This window comes from Syngnathus leptorhynchus, chromosome 1 (genome assembly GCF_054491065.1).
Source record: "Syngnathus leptorhynchus isolate UIUO chromosome 1, UIUO_Slep, whole genome shotgun sequence".
NCBI classification, from domain to species: Eukaryota; Metazoa; Chordata; class Actinopteri; order Syngnathiformes; family Syngnathidae; genus Syngnathus; species Syngnathus leptorhynchus.
The window spans coordinates 9,585,163-9,608,850 of NC_141195.1; the positions used below are offsets into that span (position 1 = coordinate 9,585,163).

The following is a 23,688-nucleotide window of genomic DNA, read 5'->3' on the forward strand; positions in this document are numbered from 1 at the left end:
GCTTAACTGCTGTTAGGCTCATTTCAAGTGTGCTTCAGAGCAAACAAAAAATGTTTGCACAATGCCATTTGCACAAAATAGCACATTTGTGGCCAATTTTTGCCAAACACAAGCTTGAAAAATCAATTGTAAACCTAGAATTCAAGCACAGTTGCCAAAGAGTTGAAAGGACAAATTGATTTCAACGACATTGGGCATATCCTCGAAACCTCAAAGGGGCGTGGCCAAGTTAGTGATGTTAGAAGCTAATGTCGGGTTGGCCCAACATGGCCCTCTGTGCGTCAGCGTCTGAGCATAGGTTTGGCAACACTTAACAGTAGATTTGACTTTATTGAAAGCGGAGGAGGCGGAGGATTTGAATGGCTCCCGGAGGTGACATAGTACTTGGATGCAGTGGCGATGACATATCGAGAGTGATGCCAAATACACGGCGCCAGGCAGAACACACACATTGAGGGTAACAACTAAATCGGCACGTTCCACTCGATACACACACAACTAAAAGTTGGGCACTTTCCCACTGCAATGTCTTTTCCTCTTTGAGGATCTTTTGCCACTTTCCACTCTCCTCGTGCCCACTCTAACTGCCTCCCGCTGGGTCACATTGGGCTGTCATATAGTTCTACAACTGTCCTAAGTGCTCTCATTCATCCATTTTTGTCTTTTGTTTGACTTTGAGAGGGAGGCGCTGCCCAGATTTGCATCAAGATGGATTATTAGCCAAAATACATATACAGAAAGGAATGGAAAAACTGGTGCTCTTGTCAAAACTTTAAAATTTGCTTTCAAGTTCAAATCACCACCAAGTGTGAGAGCTCAGTTTGGCAAGCAAACCTTTGGCAGTTTGTTTTTGCTTCATTTAAGGGGAAGAGAGCAACATGAAAAGAAGATGATCTTGCAAATAATAAGACTCCAGCATTACCATACGCGTTACCATTCGTTAGCTAGTTTTATTGGTTTTTATTTTTTACAATGGTTAACTTATTTTTACACTCAGAAGCAGTTAAACAGTTACAACATTGTCTGCACAGTGTTAAGGTTTTTGCCGACAGTTAGAACCTTTAACAGATTATTTTTATTTCCAATGAGAGAAAGCATTTCTGGAACATGTTGTGAAGGAACCATATATTTTAAACTGTGATGACCACCCAAAGGTGCACAATTCAGGACTGAAACAGAATACAACTATGACATATATTACATTTGGTAGTAATACATTAATATTGGCCTACTAAGTACACAAATTGAAGGGAACTTGACATTTATTATTCATCTACAAAAGCTTACCTTCATCGGTTATCCTTTTGGTAGCTCACTATTCATTCCAGCAGTAATAGGTTTCGTGTGATGTTGTGGATACAGTAGACGGTTTATATTTCATACAGTTCTTACCTCTCCTCTGTGGCCCACATAGATGAAACTGCACATGGGATGGAATGCTCCAGTGCCGCAGGCCAAGAGGTGAGTGCGGTTGTATGGCTGCAGGAGGCGTACAAAGTTGGCACACTCCGTCTGCAAAATACAGACACACAACTGAGAGTTTCTGTATTTCTGGTGTTGAGATCTGCTTTCTCACTCACACACATTGCACACGTACAGTATAATATTGCATCCATCAAAACATTGAGTGAAATGGTAGATGTCCTTCAAATGGAGATAAAATGAATTTCAGGGTCACCAAGGGAACAACCTTATTTCATGACAATTCTTATTGATCCCACATGTTGGTAAGAAGGTCCAATGAAGACGTTTTATTGGATGGAATATGAAACACTTCGCTCAGCCGTGGATTCTAGCCCAGGAGATACTCTGGCATTTTAAACCACTTTTAGATTTTAGAATTATAAACTTCTGTGGCAACCCTTTCTCAACCCAAATTGAGTTGTTTTTTACTCAAATGATTTAAGAGTGAAACTCTAAACTGTCTTCTTTTATTAAGACGTGATTTTATAGGGCAGATCAGAGCTGTCGACAAGTTTTGAAACTCAAACTTCACAATGATGGAAGGTGCCCTAGAGTAGGAGAGTGACAATTTTTTTCTTGCAACTATTTTTGTTTTAAATTTGAGTAGATGGAAAATGTTGTACTTGCAAGAATTTCTTTCCCCTCATTAGGTCTTAAGCAATTCTACTTTGCCGATCAGTTACTATTTGTAATTGTGATTTATTCACCAGTCTAGTGAAAGGGTTAAATCAAGAGAGATGGCTAAGCTTCTGTTCTCTCCTTAAACAAGATCCTTTAGAGACATAGACAAAACTAATCCTACAAAAGGAACTGAGCTCTGTGTGGCCCACAGTGGAATGAAATGTTGACAATAAAGAAATATGCCTGAGCTCTATACACTGCGGGTATTGCGGTTTTATATATCTGGGTGAGTTTTATTGAGGCCATAAAGAAAGTTAAAAAGATTTCTTTTTCCTCAGTATTTTTTACATTGCAGCAGTAGCTTGAAAGCTTTCACAATCTGAGGATATTCTTTTGTTATTATTATTTTTTTTTTTACATAATTAAAGAAGCTTTACCAAACCATGTGGACTGCAAGTACTTTTCCAGTACAACTTTATTTGACACTAGACGACAGATCCAGAGCTTCTTCCAAAATGATGTAGTAATTGAGAAATAAAACTGAAGTCAGAGGTAATGGGGACATGTGTGTCCCATATGGAAGAAAGAAACAGTATTTATGGAAAAATGTGGTCTTTAGATTTCAGAAACATGATCTGGATGCCACAAGTTACACATCATTTGTGGATTTTTTTTCCAGGCGACTAATAATTATGCACTAATTACAATGGCACTCAGAAGAGTGCACATCTTCATCTAGGTTGAACCCGTAACACAAACATATAAACATAAAACATAAACACCGACAAAAAAAAAAAAAAAAACCTGAGTAAGATTCAAATCAGAGCGGGCGCTTCATACAATGCATCGATACATTGAAATAATTCCAAATGTTGAAATCAAGTATTCCTGGCTGTATATTGTTGCTAACAGCTGTTAGCAGTTAGCAGGAGGGCTGTCAAGACCAACTTAACTTAATATAAGCACAAATCATTTGAAGTCCCAGGTCTGTGGTTTTCCCCTACTACAGACTGACATAAGTCAAGAGCACACACGCACCACATGACATTCAAACGGTTGTAATGGATGAATACGATCAAAGACAAATGTGGAAGCACTTCCACAGAGCTGCATGAACTTGCCAGTTGCACTCTCTGCTCTAAATCCTCTTCCAATGAAACCATTTTAGTAATGACACCAAATGAAGTGGAAGAGTTTTTTTTTTTTTTTTAAGTCTACCGAAGAAAGTAAAGTTCACAATGGGTGTCACGTCAGAGTAGTTCACAGATTCAACATTTCCACTTTGACTTTGTAGGCAAAACAAAACTTTCAACTCTATCATGTGTGATGATGCTATATGTAACAATAGTTACTGCCTTAATTAGGATGACTAGAAATACCTGTCTACTTTTGGAAAAGGTTTTGAATAAAAGGTTCAGTGTCATACACATAAGGTCAAGGGTCAAAGTTGCCATGCCAGCATTTGTGCCTACAGGTGGTCATAGGCTAGGCGTGGTTGGATAACCAAACATTGTCCTCAGTCACTACCCCATTGATGACACTTGTTTGTTTCAGCTGTAATTGATGAATATGAAGGTCAAGAGGCTGTGACTCTTAAGTGGGAGAATATTAAAGTGTTTATGGAGGGGACCATTGTCTATAAAAGGCTGCTGATGGAGTTCCTTGTCCATTGACGATAACACAGTTCACCCCCCCATCCCTTACTTTATTTGTCTTTTCGCCATGTGCTGTCAAAGTCATGTTTTTGTTTTTCCCAACAGAATGATCGAAACTAAACAATGTCTGTGTGTCAGTGAGGTATGCGTTTCTCACAGAGAAACAATGTGAAGACCTCTAACCTTACCCACCCGTTTCCCTTTTCGTCAAAGTCAAGTTGTGTTCAACACATGCAGACGGCAAACAAATGAGATTGAAGGTGTGTCAGAGACTACTTAGGGTACGTGCTGTCTTTTGCTTCGATGAAAAGAGGCAGTCATCCATCTGCTTTGACCAAAAAAAAAACCTCAGAAACAAAGAAAGCAAGGAGACACTAGGGAATGCAAGAAGCCATCTGTGCAGTCAAACATCTCACATAACAACATATATGGACGTCTTTGACACACAGTATGTTCTCTTGAGAATTTAGTGGGAATTTGTGCTAAAGATTCAGACAGCGGAACCGCTATTTTTGGAAGCGACTCGATATCCAATTTGTTCATATTTGGAAAAAAAATTCCAAATAGCAAGGCTTTAAAATATACTCCCTCAGGGTTCAAAATAAATGTTTTCAAAAAAGCAGAAATGATCAAATATTCTGAATACATACCAAATCTTTACCAGGCCAACTACAAATATCTTGCTTCTCCCAATCATGAAACGCATTACAGGAGCTTCCAACGTAGTGAACAAACACTCAAAGGAAATACCAAATAAAACTGACGTGCGACACACAAGACACACCTGCCACTTCAAACACAACGCACATGTCCACAGTCACTTGCAAATACACAAACACACAAGCACATGCAAACACACACCTCAAACATGTTCCAGATGGAGGTGGCTGCTAGATGTCATGTAGTGAGTGCAAAGTGGGACCCAAAAAGTCTCAGCGTTCTTATCACGCTCATGTGTGTCTTTTTGAGTGTGTGTAGGTCTGTTGAAAGCGACATTAAAACAAAATTAAATGTATTGGTAATTAATTGTGATAAACCTACTCAATTAATCAATCAATCCATTCTCAACTAAGAATGGTTCTTTCCAAAGCCTCATGTCTACATCGTTAGCTTCCAACATGTACGCAGTCATGACACGTTCATGACTTACCTGTGGCTCTTTCCCTCTTTGAATGCAGTCTTCTCGGTTGCCAGGTAATGGAGGCCAATAGATCTGGGAGAGCCAAAGACAAAGGTTTTTATTGGTTAGCTTGACTTTGGACATAAAATACAAATACCAGAGTATCAATGTCCATAAGACTAGAAAAGAATGAATAGATATTTTTCCATTCCTTCATGTCTTCATTTTTGTGGCATAGATTTGGTATATTGGAGCCCTATTTTGAAATCAAGTGTTAATGATATGTTGCCAAAGTGGTGGTTCTGTTGAATTGAAACTCCGAAAGGCATTTTGCGTACAAATTGTAAAATACCAACAATAATGAAATGGAAGACCGCATAAGCCACAGAATCTCATTTGGTTTTGGGCAAGCTTTTGACTAATTTCGTGTGTCCAGAAATAACATACTATATAACCAAATTTACCCCCCAAAAATTTCATTTCAAGATGAATATGTGTGACAGCTAGCTGGCTACATCGCTTTATTCAAAATACAAAGAGGTTCCCAATTTTGGACAGCAGCAACCAGAATGACTGCTTAGTTCCATGCAAAAGGAGATGAAACATACTTCTCAGTGACCTCTGTAATTAGTTCACAAACACTCTGCAAATGCACACAAATGATTTTTTTCTCGAGATTTTTTCAAAATCGTTTTTTGCTGAATGATAAATGATAGCAGAACATTATGGTTTGATTGTGACATATTTACTCACGCTTACACTGAACATGAAGCACATCATCTGTGTGAATAAAACATTGAGCTCTAATTATCCTGCACATGTGAAGCCTTAGAACTTTTTTTTTTTTCCAAACAGTGCTTAATTAGGGAAAACCCAAAGCCACAACAATGTGACTTTGAAAGCATCATGTAACATTTGGACACGAAATGCTTTGACTGGTCCCCATAATGCTTTCTGACAATGATAAAAGACATTTCAGATTTCCCTGCAGATGAAAGCTGACTCAATATTGACTTTCAGTGAGCTGTGAAATCCTGCAGTTTCTCGCAAACCACCAGAGTTTTTCTAACCGGCTTTTGTTTTTGTCGAACAGACGCATAAGGAAGTAGGGAGGAAAACAAACAGTGCACGGCAAAGACGATTGTGTTTCATGCGTGTGCGGGCAGTGGGAGTGCACCCGCATGGATTTGTTTGGGAGGCAAATAATTTTTTTAAATACCACCGTGGGATCATTAGTAGGTCAGATGTCACATATAAAAGTGTAGTTTCAGTGTGTGTGTGTGTGTGTGTGTCAGGGAAGAAAGTGCACATTACCAGCTACCACTATTTCTCAACAATACAATCTGTCTGGCTACTGTAATATTTAGTCTATTAAGCTCACTAGTACGTATATAAAATGCAAGAAAACAATATTTTATTCATAAGTTGTATAGCTCATTATGTGTCTTTCTATTATTGCATTGGGATAATTTGATTCTTGAGTGGAATAAATCGGAGCTCTCCCAGCCTCCCACTGTAATTATTCCGTTTTTTCGAAATAATTTCTAAACCGACTGTATTTGTTGGCATGTCCTAGTTGTGACCAAAAGTGGGTCATGCAATTATCAGTTGTTGTTGTTTTTTAAATAGAAATAAAATCATGGCATTAGAATTTGGAGGGAGTCTATAAACTTGACTTGGAGTATTTCCGCTTTGGCACGGTTTCCTTGGCTTGTTGCTGCACTGCAATATTAGGCCAGTTGTCCAAAATCTCCACCCTGCGAGAACCATGGCTGACCTCCACTAGTCATCCAAATTCCTTCCTGTTTAACTCTCAAAATGTCACCACAACGTCTCTGTAACTTTGAATCCACCCTCAGACAACAGTCAAATGTCATAGTCCTTTGATCGCTGACCTTGTGTTTAATCTGTGGAGAGCTTTAAAACAGATGCGAAGCGCACGACAGTCACAAACACATCCTTTCACTCTTTTCAACCTTGCCCGATATCTGGCAAGCAAAGCATCCCTGTGAGCCAAAACCATTAAGAACCACACTGTTCTTGTGCCAGATACCCGAGTTTTAACTAAATAAACCAGTGTGCAAGAAATCAATTTGTACAAAAATAATAATTGGACTGGAGTTTGACTCCTGTGCTTTAGACGCTTATCAGCCACAGTCTCCACTTGACTGCAGTGGTCCCATTTTCTCTCTCTTTTTGTTCAAATGTCCCTTCTTGCGCTGACCAACAGAAGTAAATACAGGAATACATCCTCTTCCTCATCGACCGACTTGTTCAGATTTTTAGTGTAGAGCCAAGTGGAAGTTAAGTGAAAAAAGCTGCAGAAAATTAAACATTTAAGTTCAACTCATTCAGTCCAGCTAAGATGTGAAACTCCAATAAAATTCCATGTGAAGTCAAACTCTGGTGGAATCACTGTTTTGAACTTTTTCACGACTGATAACAATGCGTGACCTCTCGACCAAATGAAACAAAGATGTGCAATATATCTTGTTTCATAAGTATATCTCGCTGACACATGTTTGCAGATTGAGATCTTGCTCTCGATGTATTGGCTAAGAATTGTTGAGGATACGCCGGTCTATGTTGGGTCATTGGAATTAGATTTGCTATCTGCCCCCCACTGTGCCCCTGCGGTGACATAAACACAGCAATTGTTCCCAAGATGAATGTTCAAGCAGTTAAGTTTCGAAATCAAACATCTTTTTAGTCACTTAATTGATTCCACATTGGAAAAGGCCAAGCATCGTGGAGAGATGCCAAAATTGGGACAGGATTGGGGTCCGGCAAACGAAACCCAGACGCTCATTTTTAATCATTTTATCTGTTTTCTTTTTAATAAATAATGATTTTATTTTCATAGTAGATTTGTTATGACAAACTCATGCTTCATAACTGGAAAGATTTGAACTTTAAAAAACATGAATCAAGTATCAATTGACAAAATAATCAAGCAGTTGTTATTCATGTTTACAGTGAATTGGATTAAAGCTGAGAGGTCAGAGGTTACCTTTTTAATCAGGGAACTTTATGTGCATGCAAATTCTTGTCTAGAGTTTTTTTTTTAATTTACTGCAATATGATGTTATTGAATGTGACAAGTTTTTTCTGTAACATTTTGGATGACACATCACATCATGGCTATAAATTCTATTCGTAACATTATCCTTGTATAAATCTATTGATTCGCAACTAGTTGATTCTCAAATTAATCAACTATTTCCATAATCCGTTAAGTGTTTGAAGCCATTATTTGAATAAAAATGATCCACTGGATCATCCAAAACATCCAAAACAAAATTGTATCCAGTTATTTGATCAATCAATGGAACAATCAAGTCTAAAAAATTCCAATAGAGACACCGGTAATCATCATAATTACATTTCTTTAAACAAGATATGTAACGTGTAGTTTGATTCTTGTTTATGTTACCACATTTGGTTTGTTGCCTAATAAAAAGGACTCCAAGGGACAATGATTCAATACTAAAAACAAAGTCATAATGTGGTTTATGAGTGTTTTTAGTTTATTATGGAGTAATTTGTTCCTGTTACCTCCTTGGACTCGCTCTTGGCTGGTCCCAGCAGGAGAGAGTACATGACGTCTTTGCCTCCCAGGAACAGACGGTCACGGTACTCATCCAGATAGACACTTGAGAGAGAGAGTTGGCCATGATGCCCACTGAAGATGGATGATCTATTGGTGGACAGTAGATCTGTATGGCAAAAGGAAAAAAACGTTTGAATCTTGGAGTTAAGAACACACGGCAGAAGTGCTCGCAAACGTCGCTCATTAGCCAACTCGCAGATCTTTAATCTACACCACTGAAGTAAAAGCAATAGAAACTAAAACATCATGAAAATTCTAAATGTGCACTTTTTCAAAATATTTCAAATACTTTAGCAGGTTTAATGTCAGAAAATTACTTTTGATACACAAATTCAGTTCATGTCAGCTCTTTGAAGCCTTTTACTCAAGTAATAGTCTACAAGGTGACTTTTTCTTCAGCCGTTTTCTTTCTGTTTTGTTTATTTGTTTACACAAGTATCTCTTTCAGGGACTTTACACAGGCCTGTGTGTTTGTAAATGATGTTTATCAAATCTCAAAGAAATCATTCAGTCCTTTCGCACCACAAAATGTGTCACTAATTTCTTTCCAATATTTTGTTTTATTTTCTCATCTTTGCACTCAAAACAAAAGCACATCCTTGTGTTTGAACTTTTTGCACGCATTTATACAAGCTGGGGCACATCTGGTCTTAACTCAATACAAGCCCAAGTCAGATTCACATGGAAGTCTTTTTTGTTTTTTAGTTTTCATTACATTCATGAACAGAATTTCTGTGGGCATGAACATGTCAACGTTATGTTTCAGTCACCAAATGAGGACTACGTCTGTGATCCAACTTTACTACCGTTGCTAAGTCTACTGATCATTCCGGAACATTCAACATAGCTTTGCCTTGTTGGAAATGCTGTACGTTTTACATGGCGCTTTCAAATTAGCAAAACATGATCTGCTCCTTAAGACTCACCGATGACATCATTATTAATATACTGTAATATCCGTTCGTTTTTATTGCATATCCTTTACGTAAAAGACATTATCTTGTAATTCTACATAGCTGCAAAATTTCAAGACTTCTTGATATAGCATCATAATATAAATCCATTTTATTATACTGCATACTATTACATGTTCTTATACCAGCTGTATTGGTGTCATTTTTCTTTCTCATGATTGGCTTGTAGAACTTGCTATTATTTTGCTTTATAGTAAGGCACCTAGGGTCTATTTAATGAAATAAACTGAATTTACCAAATATGGTTCTTTGCCTGATAAAGCCCCTCAGTAAATCTTACCCTCCACAAAAGTGAAAGCCACTGAACCAAGACCAGGATCCATAACTCCCACAGCAGGGTCAAAACATCGTACTTGCAGTTTACGTCCAATAATACTAAATCATGCTGAGTAACAGGAAAGGAACAAAAAGATATGAGCAAGACAAATAATATGGATTCAGAGCTCCCACATATTTGCTTATCTAGTTAAGCGGGTGCAGGAGGGAGATTATGCACCTGGTTACTCCTAAACCAATCTGGCAACTTTCAAATCCAAAAGGTTCCTGCAAAATTTCAGCAGGAGTGGCAATGAGTAAGTTGAACTCAAGTTCAACTAGACACGGGCGTCTCCTCTCATTCCTCTATGCGTGCATACACAATCACACACACAATCACACACACAATCACACACACACACACACACACACACACACACACACACACAGACATTTGCAACAATGTTTGAGAATAGACCAATTTGTTGTTGTTTTTTGGTTCATGACCATGTGTTGCGGAATCAACATTTGATGGGCTGCAAACATTCTACTCTGTCCCTATTAAATCCAGGAACAAAGTCACTATGATATTTGGTGTTTTATTTGGACAATACCTTTGTTATTGCACCAATCGACTCTATTGCATCATAATGATATCAACAACAAACAAGCAACCAAACAATCTTTAATCTATATTATCTATTTATTCTTATATTCACTGAGTCCATCCATGCCACATTTATGAAGTAAATCCAATGATACACATGCTCAAATGTAATGCCTGATGAAAAGGGAAAGTTGAACACATAAGAAAAGAGCACTGCATTGATCATTGAGTCATTGATTTTTACACATCCTTTAAAGCATGTGTCCAAAATTTAAAATGATCGGCACGACGGCCTTTGTAAAGAAAACATTTCAATTGGCACTTTCATAGAGACAGTATGTGTTAAGACGCTTGGAGAAAAAAGCTGTCATCGGAATGCAAAACCCTCAGAGTCTTTGGAACGATCAGCTTTCCTTCGATCTGTCATCGCTCAGATGATATGCACACAAAACACTCAAAACAGTGTCCCCTCGCCATTCAGTGGAGTACTGACTGATTGAAGCGTAGGGGCCAAATGTCCTCTTTGACACCTTGTCCATCAGTGGAGCTTTGTGGACAAAAAAAAAAAAATCTCCATCCATTTCCTTTGCCACCTATTCGGCATTGGGTCACAAAAAGCCAAGAGTGAGCTGGCTCAGGATGAAAGGCAGGGAACACCTCAGATTGACCACCTGTCAATCACAGGGAACCATTTTCAGACCTATGGGTATACAACTGTATGTTGTCTATATATTTCCTGTGATTGAAAGGAGGAACAGTCCAGGGTGTACCTCACCTCTTCCCTGAAGATGCGATAGACTCCAGCTCACTCGAACCCCTCGTAAGGCCAAGCATGATAAAAAAAGATGAACTTTCTGTCTTGTTGCCTTTTCAATTGGCATCCTGCTCCTTTTTCCACAAGCACACACACATCACATATACAAAAACACACCATCGACCTCATTACAAGCGGAAACTTGTGTAGTTTATACTTAATAACATTGCAAGAACCAAAAGCCACGATAGAGGAATGGCAGCACTCTCCAGCGCATACCGAAGCCTTCATAAAGCTCACTGATGATGAGAGCGGTTTCAAAAAGCCAACATAAAACATTGAAGCGGCTGGCAGAAGAAAACAGGCGTCGAACGAGCCGAGACGTGAGGGATAAAGGGAAGGGAAAGATAAGGTCAGAGCGAGAAGGGAGGCTTTGAGTCTGAAAATAACGAGAAGGAAGAACAACAGGAAGATGAAGGCACAAGCCAGAGAATGTTGAAGTTAATGATGGATGTGCTAAAACTGACAGCAGCAAGCAGAACAAATATAAGGAGACAGGAACTTCTCAACATGATGTTGCTATCTTCTGTATTCTTTGATATGTATTTTGATCTTTTATCTTCATCTATATAAGATCTGAATTTGTCCATTGCTGTGAGGGACTACTTTAACATTTTCCCCACCAAAAAGTCTGCAGGTATCTGGTTTGAAACCTCGATCAAAACGTTTGTCTTTTTCATGACAGTTTTAAAAACGGGTTGTCATAACTGTGTGTACATAGAGCACAAATGTATTTTCTTTTTAGTATTCAAGTTGTTGACTGACAAGAAACTATGTCATCATATTTTTATTTGTTTATAGTGATGGTTGTATTTCCATTCCAGGCAAAATACTTGATTATACTTCGTAAAAGTTGAACTGTTTTGAAACTTTTGGCCAATTATCGCTGTAGTGAAAATAAATGTTACGTGTAGCACATGAACCCACACTACCGCCATCTACAGGACTGGAATGGAACGGACCGGCACATGATGACTTCTTTACTAAACATAATTAATGCTTCACTCGGCCTTGATGTTTCAGATCCTATTTTAGGCCGCTTGTGTTCACCGTTTGTGGTGTCGCAGTTTACTACTAGCAAATTCATCTGTGTTAATTCACATACATTTTTTATACAGTATTGCAATTTGTGCTGAGAAATAAGCATTGTGATTGAAGAAGAATTGTCTCCAACCAAAAGGATTTGCAGTTCGAATGACATCCTAACCTTAACCCGTGTACGGTATCTGTGAGACGACACACTTCAACATGCTAACAGAAGAAGTCATCTGGTCCCGACACTTGCACACAAACACACCAACTTACACTCTGTCACCTGTCAGGCTTATCACTCTCTGCTCATTCCGAGGCTAGTGTGTGGAAAAGTCTAACTTTGGGGTGACAGTCCTTCATGATGGGAGGATGTGCGGCACCGACTAACTTGTTAAACATGTCAGCACAACACAGCTTACACTTACCTGTGACTTTCACATTATTGCAGGTGGTCCGCAAAAACGGAAATGAAAAATAATTATCGTAAATAAAATGCTAATTTTGTGAATCATTTAATTACATCATGTCAAATGTAGCTGAGATTCCCAAAATAGACAGATGCAAATAAATAGGTATAGGTCTATCCTCCATCGGTGCAAAATAAAATAATATTCCGCCAAAGTCGTGGTCTCCGAGTTGCTTCTTGGTTATAATGGTTGACAAAACCAGTTGAACACCCTTGCTACATAGGAAGGCCAAACGCTACTTGTCATGATGTCATGCCATTCTGCACCACTGTAAGATTTGCAGATATTTTTTTGATGCTGTACATAAAAAATTCTTGGTATGACCACTGGAGGAAAACAAGCTTTAGGATTTTATAATAACGAGCAGTACGATCACTGAACAGACTCAGAAATGGAGCCCGGTCAAGTCCACATGCATCTAATTTGCAAAGGACAAAAACAGCACATATGCATGCATAGACAGTGACACACATATACACACACACATTGACAGACAGACACATACACACACACATGCACACACACACACACGCTCACACTGAACTAATAGCTTACATCTGTAGCTTGTTATCCATCTTAACGGCTCAACACCTCACTGTAAAAACAACCTTTCATCCTTTCTTCACTTTCCTGCGCCCATCCATCTGTCCATCTGTCCGTCCATTCGTTCATCCGTCCGTCTGTCTGTCCATCCATTTAACCTCAGCTTTCCATTGTAAATCGGTGCCTTGTGTCTATCCATCTTCAACTTCCTTTCTGGTTTTAGTTTTCCCCACTCAAAGCGGCTTACTTTCACCAATATGTCTTGGGTTTCATCCCAAGTGTCTGTCCATCTGTCTCACTGTCACCTTTACATTTGCCACTCACATAGTTATCCATCGGATATTCTTAGGCTGGTACACAGGTTGTTTCCGAGCATCCATAAGGGAAAACTTTACATCTGTCTTCAATGTGTCTCGGTTCCCCACAGGCCACCTCGACAGACCGAAAGTGACACACAAAAGAGTGCCTGGTTTCTGCGAACGTGTCAAAGCTCTACGATGGTATCGCAAACTTCAAAGATACGTACGCTTATTCAAGGATTTGTTTACAGTCGTCAGCCTTACAGCGTGTGTGCGCTGCGTTGTGTCAACTGCAAGAAAGACCATTCAACTGCTTCTCATTGACCAGGAGGTTTGGTTTCAAATACTTGAAATATGACGAAGACCTTCGTGGAGTGTAATAAGAATGTCTTTTATTGTTCACATTAGTCCCATATTTTAAAATGGGAATTAAAGACATCCTTTGTGCAGATGAGAATATCTGGTGAGTCTCAATTCCACATGCATGACTTGGTCCCTTTGTTCCTTTTTCCTTGTGGCAGAACTGGCATCATGCTGCAACCAGATAGCCTTGAAAAGCAGCAGCAGTATGTATCAATTTGACCTTGTAACAAACGACCACTTCAAAATCATGCAGATGCTACAATTGCACGAACTACAGAGAGCAGTATCGCTAAGATGTTTATTTTAAGACATTCAAGTGCTCTGGTGTACTTGGGAGCTCCAGTCGTAGAAACTCAATTATTCCGCATTTCTTTAACAGTAGTGCAATTAAAAAGCAGTTCTTGCTGTTACTACTTTGCTGCAGGGCAATCTGAGAGTTTTACATGAAAACAAATGCATTCCATACTACTTTCCTAACACATTATGCAAAAAAGCTGCCCACATTTTCCTCATAAAAGGCTCATTTGGGTTTGCTTTTGCCTTCTTTTCCTTTTCGACTGGTGGGTAGAGGATAATGGTCAGGATTCTTTTTTGCATACTGTGAAAACCCACATTTTGTCACCGTCGCCATAGTAATTCACTAAACATGGCAGGTTCACATTCAGATTATCTGGTCGATCTTAAAACCAGCCTTGGGCCTTGAACATACGGTTACGCTCATTAATATTATTATCATAGTTATTATGCGTAATCACGATTTTGAGCGGAAATAAACACACACACGGTGATCAATGTTTAAAGCTCAGTGGCAGTCTGCATTCTCTCTCATTGTAGTTGTGTTTATTCCAATGTCATTAACTTTGATTAGACATAAGGAAAAGATTTCTACTGGTTTGGAGTGATATCTCATGGAAACTATATTAATTCCCTGGCTATAGGTTTCCATCAAGTGATAAAAAGCAGATGCACTGAATATGTGCACTTTTGGGGGGGAGTTGACGGATTTGCAGAGGGAGTGAAGAGGTTCACTTCCAGATTTCATGCTGACATGTCTCACGTACAAATTGGCCACTGGTCGGATCCTACACTGTGTGAAGCTGCAGACTGAAATGCACACACATACCTGTATGAAATGAAAATAAAATAAAATACAAATAAAAAAATAATAAATAGATATAATAATAAAATAATAAAATGAAAAGGGAGCACATGTGAATTTTATTAGAATGGGTATGCCAGCAAAATATAAAATGCATGCCAGAATCACTTACACATGTCTTCTTTAAGTCACTTCTGTTGTCATTTTTGCAAAGCAAACTTGAAGTTGCTTCCAATTATTTGCTCCTTCACATTTGATATACACACATACACACACATATGCACAACTACGCATCGCCGAACAAAGCGTTCATTGAGAGTGTCTTTCCAGGTTTACTTTAGCTTGGCTGTTTATTGTTGCAGAACGTTAAGAATTTTTGGAATCTGACACATTCCGCTCCCTGTTTATGCTACCTGGTATCATATTAACATCCCACCTCTTGTTTTTGTGCTTGTCTCATCATCAGCAAAGTACGTATAGATTGTTAACCAGGAAGAAAAATGCAATCATACGTTGAGTTGTTGAAGTCGCAATAATATTATGACTCTAATCAGATGTTTTGATGATGATGATAATGAAGACTGTCAGAAGATCACCAAGTCAGCTCTATCAATGTATATACTAAATGCTAATAGAAGTTACAAAGCATTATTTGAATGTGATTGGACAAACATTGGATGGAACTGCACAGGCAGTCCAACCTATATTGAACCTTCTCCTACTTTCAAGATGACCGTGCATTCATAAAACGGATTTTTGAAGGTCTGATTTTACTGACAAATGACTGAATAGTGGTGCTTTAGCGAGTACTTTTAGCTTGACTTAATAAAATAAAGCCCTTCAAATTATTTATGACCAAAGGAAATCTAAAAGGGGAAATTGACTTTCCTTTCAAAAACACTATTGAAATAAATCACAGACTTGATCGTCAAATCATGACAGAGTAAATCCTCGGATTTCCTGGCAACCTGTCACCGTTTCTCACTGCTGAAACCTCTTTGACCTCAATGTATCAACACGGTGAGACATGCCGTAAAGTAAGCAGCAAGTTACAATTTGATTTCGATTTATATAGTTCTGTGTTTTTCCACTCTATATGGAAAATTGGAAAACCATATAGGGACAGAAACTTAAGGCAGAAAGTGAATGAAAGCTGCCATTTTACTATTTCTGCTGTCCTATGCTACAGTTTCACATTCCCAAGAAATTCGTGATAGGGTCAGTAAAGTTGTCCATAGTGGTGAATGAATCAAAGATGGATGGAATTTAGTCATTATTCTGGAATGAATATTGGATGTTGATTTAAAAGAAAAATAACACACATATTTCACTAATGCTGTTTTCCTTATTAATTGTTAGGAAAGTAAAACACACACACGCAAACATGACAACACTTCTCTCCTCTCTGTCATCTCAGGAGGCTTCTGATTAGTCTGCCGGGCCAAGCCAAACACAGGCAAGGCTCTTAGCTCATCACCCTCGGTACTCGTCATTATCATTACATCTGTCCTTATCCATTTTCATTCTCACCGCCCTGCTTGACGCCACCTCTTGGAAACAATTCTCTTTTCCTATCTTGTCCTTTTGCAGCCTTTTCCTCGATGGCATTTATTTGGCCCTGAAACTTTTTGTTTTCTTATCAAAAACAGTTTCTAAAACTGAACATATGTATTGGAGTTCACATGAACAGATGGTGCAACAACGTTCTCAATGACTGACACACTAATAACTGTAGTACACGGTTGAGTGGTGTTTAAAAAAGAAAAACTTTTGGACACACACAGTGGCCTAAGAGAGCCATGACGAGTCGTTGAGTCAAAGTTGCACATCCAATCCAAATAAAGAAACAATAAATCAGTGCAGAGCTGAAGTGTTGTGTTCAGGGTGTGTCAAGTGCAGAAAGTTTGGACAAATGGCCTCTCAGAGCTAGAGGCACCCCATCGGTAATGTTGCAATCACTCCAAACTACTTGCAGTACTGTCAATGATTTTGGCTTACCCATAATTGCAAGCGTTTCCAAATATTTTATTTTCATAGTTTATCAATTGTTCATCGGCAAAAAGAATCAAGAGTGTGAGGTATGTGGATTTTTATGTATGGATTAGGTGTGTGGTTGTTTTTTTTTAGTATGTGCTGGTAACATGGGTTTACATGGATTGTGCTTTTTCTATTTTTCCAAGTGCACCTTTCTTCTTTTATTCTTTTATTGCCTTTGAAAAGGTAACTGACGTTTTCAAGAAGATCCAGAGAGTGGATTCAATATTTTTCATTTGTCCTTAAAAGTCAGCGAACACCTATTCTTTGTTTTTACTCTTCTGATGGAAAATTAATGCTGTGTACATTTCCAAACAAGTGTTCCCAGAGGGTTACCATAAGGAACTTCAAGGTTACACTGTGACATCACCTCCTAATTTTCAATATTTTATAAATAATTGCTGAATTCACTTTTTGACAGTTTATTGTTATTCCAAGGATGCCAAAATATTCAAGTTTCGTCTGGTTCAACTGCATACAGTTTCACTTGAAAACCTATTGTTTATTGGAAAATCTGGCACCTTTTTTTTTTCTTGGGTTTTCAATCAGAGGTCTGGGAGTACTTAAAAAATCAGCTTGTGGAGAAGAAAACGACAGAGAAATTGCTGCCATCGCGCTTTAACACAACATAACTGCGGGGAAGAGAAAAAAGTGACTGAGTGATGAAAAAGAATAGTGAAAGTGAAAAAAAAAAAAGGTGCTCAAGCACACGAATGGCTGCCACATTCTTGTCGGTTCCGGCAGACTCTCAGATTATCCCGCTGGCTCCAAGAACAACCAACACTCGTCTTTGTATCGGTTTGTCACCGATGCCAATGGAACAAACACGCTAATTCATTCACAGGCGGCGAGACAAAACTAACAGAACTCTTGACTCTGAGAACTAATGTAATCGGCTCAAAAAAAAAAAAAGAGGCCAATGGTGAGAGCTTCTTGTGTTTTCAAGTTACCCCCCGCTTTTGCTGAAAACAAAGTGAATATTGTATAGGCCGACTATGTGTGTGCCTCAGGTCAGCCAGTGTGTATGTGTTCAGTGTCTACGTTTGCCTACAAGAAGACTCAGGAAGAGTGAATAAAAGAAGTTGGCAGGTTTGTCTAGAGAGGAAAGACAAATAATGGACAGAAAAAAAACATGATGGGAAACTCCTGTGGCTCCTTGCCAGAGCTCCTCCGAGGAGTGCAAGCAGGTGGTAACATCTTTTTACACTAGTATGACAATGAAACATGTTGAGTAAATAAGGTGTGCAGCGAATGACTCACATTCACATTACGCTTTTGTTTCAGAGAATCCAGTTGCGCTTGAGCGTTTACACGGACGTTCCGGCACAGTGAGGACATTTCCTGTGACAGGCCCTCTGCGCCAATTTGATATCATCCGGCCATGGAGGTCTGCTTGCAAAATGTCATTTGCATGCCTCGACCTGCCGCAGTACTCAAGCAGATCAGTGTCTTCTTCCAACACGTCAAGGTCATTCAGCACAGCACCTGTGCGCTGCATTTAGAGGGAAAGGGAGGAACCACTTGGATGAGGTAAGGTAGAACAACCGACTGGCACCGGTTTGCGAAAATACCTAAATTTAGTCTATCCTGCCCCTGTGGAGATTTAGCTACTAGAAGTGGCTTCCATGTGAATGTAAATGTCTTCTTGGGTCTTGATTAGAAGGAAGAAGTACAAAGAGTGCAGGTTTTCAGAAGTTACTTTCTTCCTGTTTCGACCCCCTCCGTATCCTAATTGATTAAAATGAGATAATGACACCTTTTCCTGTCGCAAAATTACTTCCTAATCCTCCTGGGAATACAAGACCCTGAGGGCTTTTCCTGGTTGTCATGAGCAAAGGGGGGGGGGGGGTGTTGAGGGACATACTCCACTCCCTGAGGTGAAAAGCAAGAAAGAAGACTTAGACGGCCCATGTGAAGTCAAGTCAAGGCGGAAATTATTAAAAGTGTGTAACCTGTGGTGTTATAGGTCAAGAGCTCAGGAAGCATTTGTCCAGTAACAACAATGTTATAGGCAGAAGTTATTTCCATTTTGCAGGATGCTTAAAAAAAAATTGACCAATTTCTACAAAGAAGTAAAATAATTTTATTGGCTACTTGAAGGTGGAAAAAAAATATTCAAAGGCTTCGTCATTACTTTTTTTCCCTCTTCCTGTCCAGTAGTTTTCACCTTCAAGATCCCTTCAAATTCTTCAAAAACAGCTTCACACTCAAATCTAGTCAAAATCCAGAATTTGAATTTCAAAAATGGAAACTCTCATTTGAACATAATTCCGCAAGCTGTCAATTTGATTCATTACCCCATTGATTCATTTTGTATCAAGCTACTAGAATTTCCCAATGTGAATTTAATACAAAGTTTCAACATGTAATTCTCTTGGTTTACTCATACGGTAAACTTCAACTGGGCGTGCCAATAAACGACTTGAAGAACGGTTTGACAAATTGTTCACTATCTGCCAAACTGCTGCTTGTTGGGAAGGGAATTGAGTTCAAGGCCATCTCCAAATGCTCATATCTAAAAAATGTGTTCATAAACTGGGCCAATATTCATAACCTAGCATATTTGAAACAATACATGCTTGACATAAATTCTCGTTCTGCAGGTGTCTACAGTTAGCTGTGCTAGCACAAGTCATACTAAAAACTCAACTGCCTTGTTGTTCCCCCTTGAGTGCGGTCGCCACGTCCCTCCGAAAGGAAGACGACGTGAGTGTTCTCCTGAAATCATGGCACTGCACTGAAGGAAATCCTGTGTGATACAATCTATCACAAATGAAGACTACACACACCCACTCCGTCTTAACTGCTCGCAAACAATGAGCTCGGTTTGTCAACAGCCCTTGAAAACAAACACGAGCGTGCACACGGACCAACTTTTGCAAGCTTATCATCAGACAGCTAAATGAGTCATGGCCAAAAGCCAGTTTAGATTAGATCCAGGAAGAAGTGCTTGATACATACAATACATGGACAGCTGGCCATTCCACCTTCAGGAAGTGAACAGTGAACAAAATGTGGAATGTGCGAGAATTCTTGTCCATCCTAGAGGTCAGCAGATGTTGCACCTGAGAGGGGGGCTGCTGGCTTCCACTTCAGTTGCTGTTCTTCCGCATCAAACTTTCCCAAGTCTTATGATGTCAAAGTACAGTATTTTGGGTTGGGATACAAGTTTACACTGTTAAATATAAAACTAAACCTGACTATGAAAAAATGTCACAAAATAAATGATGCTGCTATTTTGTCTAGTGACATTATTCATTTTGAGGCTTCAGACCACAACCTAATTAGGGTCAGAACTGCATAGTGACAATACTTGATTCCCGGCATTCACACCAAGTATGCTGGCACAGAAGAGCACTGGGCCTCAGCATTCACAATGGCTTTTGGCAAATGTACAAATGCTTGATTTCTATTTACAACAACAGTAGAATAAATGCAAATGCAACGTTCATTATCATTTTTGAACACAACAGTTTGTTCTGCGGCATTCACACAAAATTTTAAGAATTTTACCCTACCATACACCGGAAATGCATTGGCCTATAAAAAAATTCATATCAGTCGGGCCCCACTCCAGTGCTTAATTTTCAGCAGTCACACAACACGAAACATGTGACACTCAGGAATCACGCAATGAGCATCCATCAACACAACAAGAAAACTGTTGCAAGTGTAGGAAAAAAAAATGAGCTGGGTAAGTTTATAGTCATTTTACAATCCCCCATCACACTTCATAAATTAGCCAACATCCTCCACGGGTGTTTTCTCACCGCTGTGAATAGATTCGAATAATGACACAATCGCACAGAAGAGCAAACTTTCCCCAAAACGCCGCTGGCTTTCATCACACAAGCACGCCGCCCCCCTCTAACCTGTACAATAAAAACACCACCACAGGAAGCTCTCAAAAACAGAAGCCAAAAAGTGCACATTAAAACTTTACGCATATTTTACTGTACCTTAGGGGGGGAAAAAGCTGTCACAAAAAGTGAATACTGTACACGTTGATTGTACCTTCTGCCATCTAGTGGAACAGCATCTGAATGTTTTGCCAGTCACTATACATTGTTGTCAATAAATATATTGACAAACATACATTATTTGTAGTAAACAAATCATTTTCAGACCCATTGACCTGATGAGCATTAATTACAATGTCCAATCACATGCAAGCAAATAAATGAACTTACCAGCCACAATGTGGTTAGACACTGAGCAATAACAATCAATATTTAAATTCTCAATACATAAGTAACCCGACACATTGATACTCTAAATAGGATCAATAGATAGAAAGATGTACCTTTATAGGAGAGTCTGAGGCGGGGCACATTTGACTTGCCGCTGGATGAGACGCAAGTGGCAAGGAACGCCAAGAGAAAGAAAAAGGGGGTAAATCCTGCCATTCTTCTCGATACAATTTCAACCTGCTTTCTCTAGCATCAGACTGAATATTCCACAAATGTAAAGCCAGGAATGTTCCTCTTATCCCAAAGAGTCTACATGCATCCCAAAATAATGGATAGACAGATGCTGGTTGTGAGCGCACTGATGACTGACTGACTGACTGACTGACTGACTGACTAACTCACTCGGGTCAGGACTGCTCTGCACTTCCAGCACATGTGCACCAGAAGAGAGGACAAGTATGTTTGGAGCCAGGAAAGAAGCAACACGCCTTTCTGCCTACCCCCTTTTGCTCGCTCTCTCTCTCTCTCTCTCTCTCTCTCTCTCTCTCTCTCTCTCTCTCTCTCTCTCTCTCTCTCTCTCTCTCTCTCTCTCTCTCTCTCTTGCTCTTTCTCTCGCATGCTCTCTCTCTGTCTCTGCATAATGCATCGGATATATTGTTGCTATTTTTTTCCTCTGAAGATTGAGCTGAAAAACACTTCCAATTTACTACTCACACTTTGATACCTGATGTTAGTGCACTTGCAAAGGCCAACATTTGCCAAGTTTCAGGAGCAAAATTAGCCTACTTGATTCAAAATACTGTGCTGTCAGGCATTTTGGATGGATATGAGTGATTTTTTTTTTGTACTAGATTGTACTTGGTTTACCACTCATTGACCTTTGCAGTTGACTCACTGTACTATGGTTACAATTCTGGCTCTGTACTCTCCTTCTGTACTATTGCATCTGTGAAGTATGAATTAAGCTGAAAAACAATACAGGCATTTTTATCCATGCCAAGAGGATGCCATTTTGCCAATTGCTGTAGACTAAAAGGACTTAGGCAATGGCCAATCACGGCTCACCTGTTTCCTGGGTTTGGTCACGTGTAAACTGAACCCTTTTCTAGCCAATAACGGGAAATATGGAGAAAATATTATGGGCAATTTAGTCTTCAATGTAGCTAACATGCATGTTTTTGGAGTGCGAGAGGAAGCCAGAGAGAACACGCAAACCACACAGTAAGGTCAAAGGTCGAGACTTGAACCAAAAACCTCCAAACCGTGACACATTCTAAGCAGAAGATTGCTGCGCTGCCTGAAATGCATTTTAATTTCAATCATTTTTTCAGAATTCCATTCTTAGTCAATGCAGACAATGACAACACACCCACATCTCTCTCACACACACAGTGGGACGTGTTCGGTAGTTTAATGAAGTTGCAGGGTTCGTCCGCAACACCCCCACTCTCTTATGCATCTATTCACACTCAAGCCCAAGTGAACACAGAGGTCGTGGCAGGGTGAGGGGGAGCCATTCAAGGTGTCAGTGTTACCACAACCATGAGTCTTGGAAACACTTGTTTTGAAGCTGCAAAGAGGATCCCCAGAGCTTCATGCTGCTTGGGAAGGTGGAAGATGAGTGGAGTGTCAAAGTTTTAGACTCAATGTTGGATGCTTGAGAAGACTCATGGCTCTCGGAGCTCATTTGAAAGACCTCCCACTGACACTTCTTAACAGGTTCTCCATGAGGAACGTATTATCCCCATGCTCGGTGACATTTCACGACATAGTCTCTTTAGGAAACAGCAAATATATTCCGTCTGTTTTAATCCCATTGTCCCTCCCAAATTTGTGGAACTGTGGTTATTGCTGTGGACAAATGACATCCTGGTTTTAATGTGGGAAACCTGGTCAAATTTCACTGGGATTGTTCTTAAGTTTCAAGTACAGACTGACTGATTCCTTCCTTTGGTTTTGATTATTACAATCAAAGAAGAATCAGGGTTACTGAAAATAAAACCACACAAAATGTCAATGTTACATGATTAAAAACCATGTGATGCTACAAGAGAGAAGTTGAAGATGGAAATAAGAAGTCAGGATTAACTTCATATTCTCGGGGGGAACTTCTAAAACAGTCTGATTAAAAACACAAAAAAATATTCAAAATATTAGGTTTCTGGTTGCTTTTTTTTTGAGTACATGTGCATAGTATGTTACAACAAACTAGGCCTGAGATGTGGAAGATGACTAACAGACAGACAAGCACGCAGAACTCCGAATAAAATTTTTAATTGCGTAACGATTCTAGGCAATCAGACAACATGACATGGGAATGCAATCAGAGGCCACAAGCAACTTATAGGATGACTTAATGAAACTGCAAACAGCAGCCACGCCACTCCTTTGGCTAGATTGCTCCCTTAAGTCATCAGAGGAAATTGCTGATGGAAAGTAAGAATTACAATTTCCTGCAGAAACGTGTGTGTGAATGCTGCAAGAATGAGGCCGCCGTATCAAGGAAGCCCAGACAAGCCGTTCCATATGTCATTTTATTTC

General features: G+C 39.3%; 1 protein-coding gene across 1 annotated transcript in view; it reads right to left on the bottom strand.

The window, feature by feature from the left end:
- sema3g (semaphorin 3G) overlaps positions 1-21,480 on the bottom strand; it is a 37,219-nt gene extending 15,739 nt beyond the window's left edge. The window contains exons 1-4 of the mRNA XM_085912478.1: positions 21,261-21,480; positions 8,416-8,576; positions 4,891-4,953; positions 1,393-1,512 (exon numbers count right to left, since the gene is read on the bottom strand). Coding sequence (XP_085768604.1) covers positions 1,393-1,512; positions 4,891-4,953; positions 8,416-8,576; positions 21,261-21,363 — 447 coding nt within the window. The 5' untranslated portion in view covers positions 21,364-21,480. The remainder of the gene's footprint in view (positions 1-1,392; positions 1,513-4,890; positions 4,954-8,415; positions 8,577-21,260) is intronic.
- Positions 21,481-23,688: the final 2,208 nt, after the last annotated feature.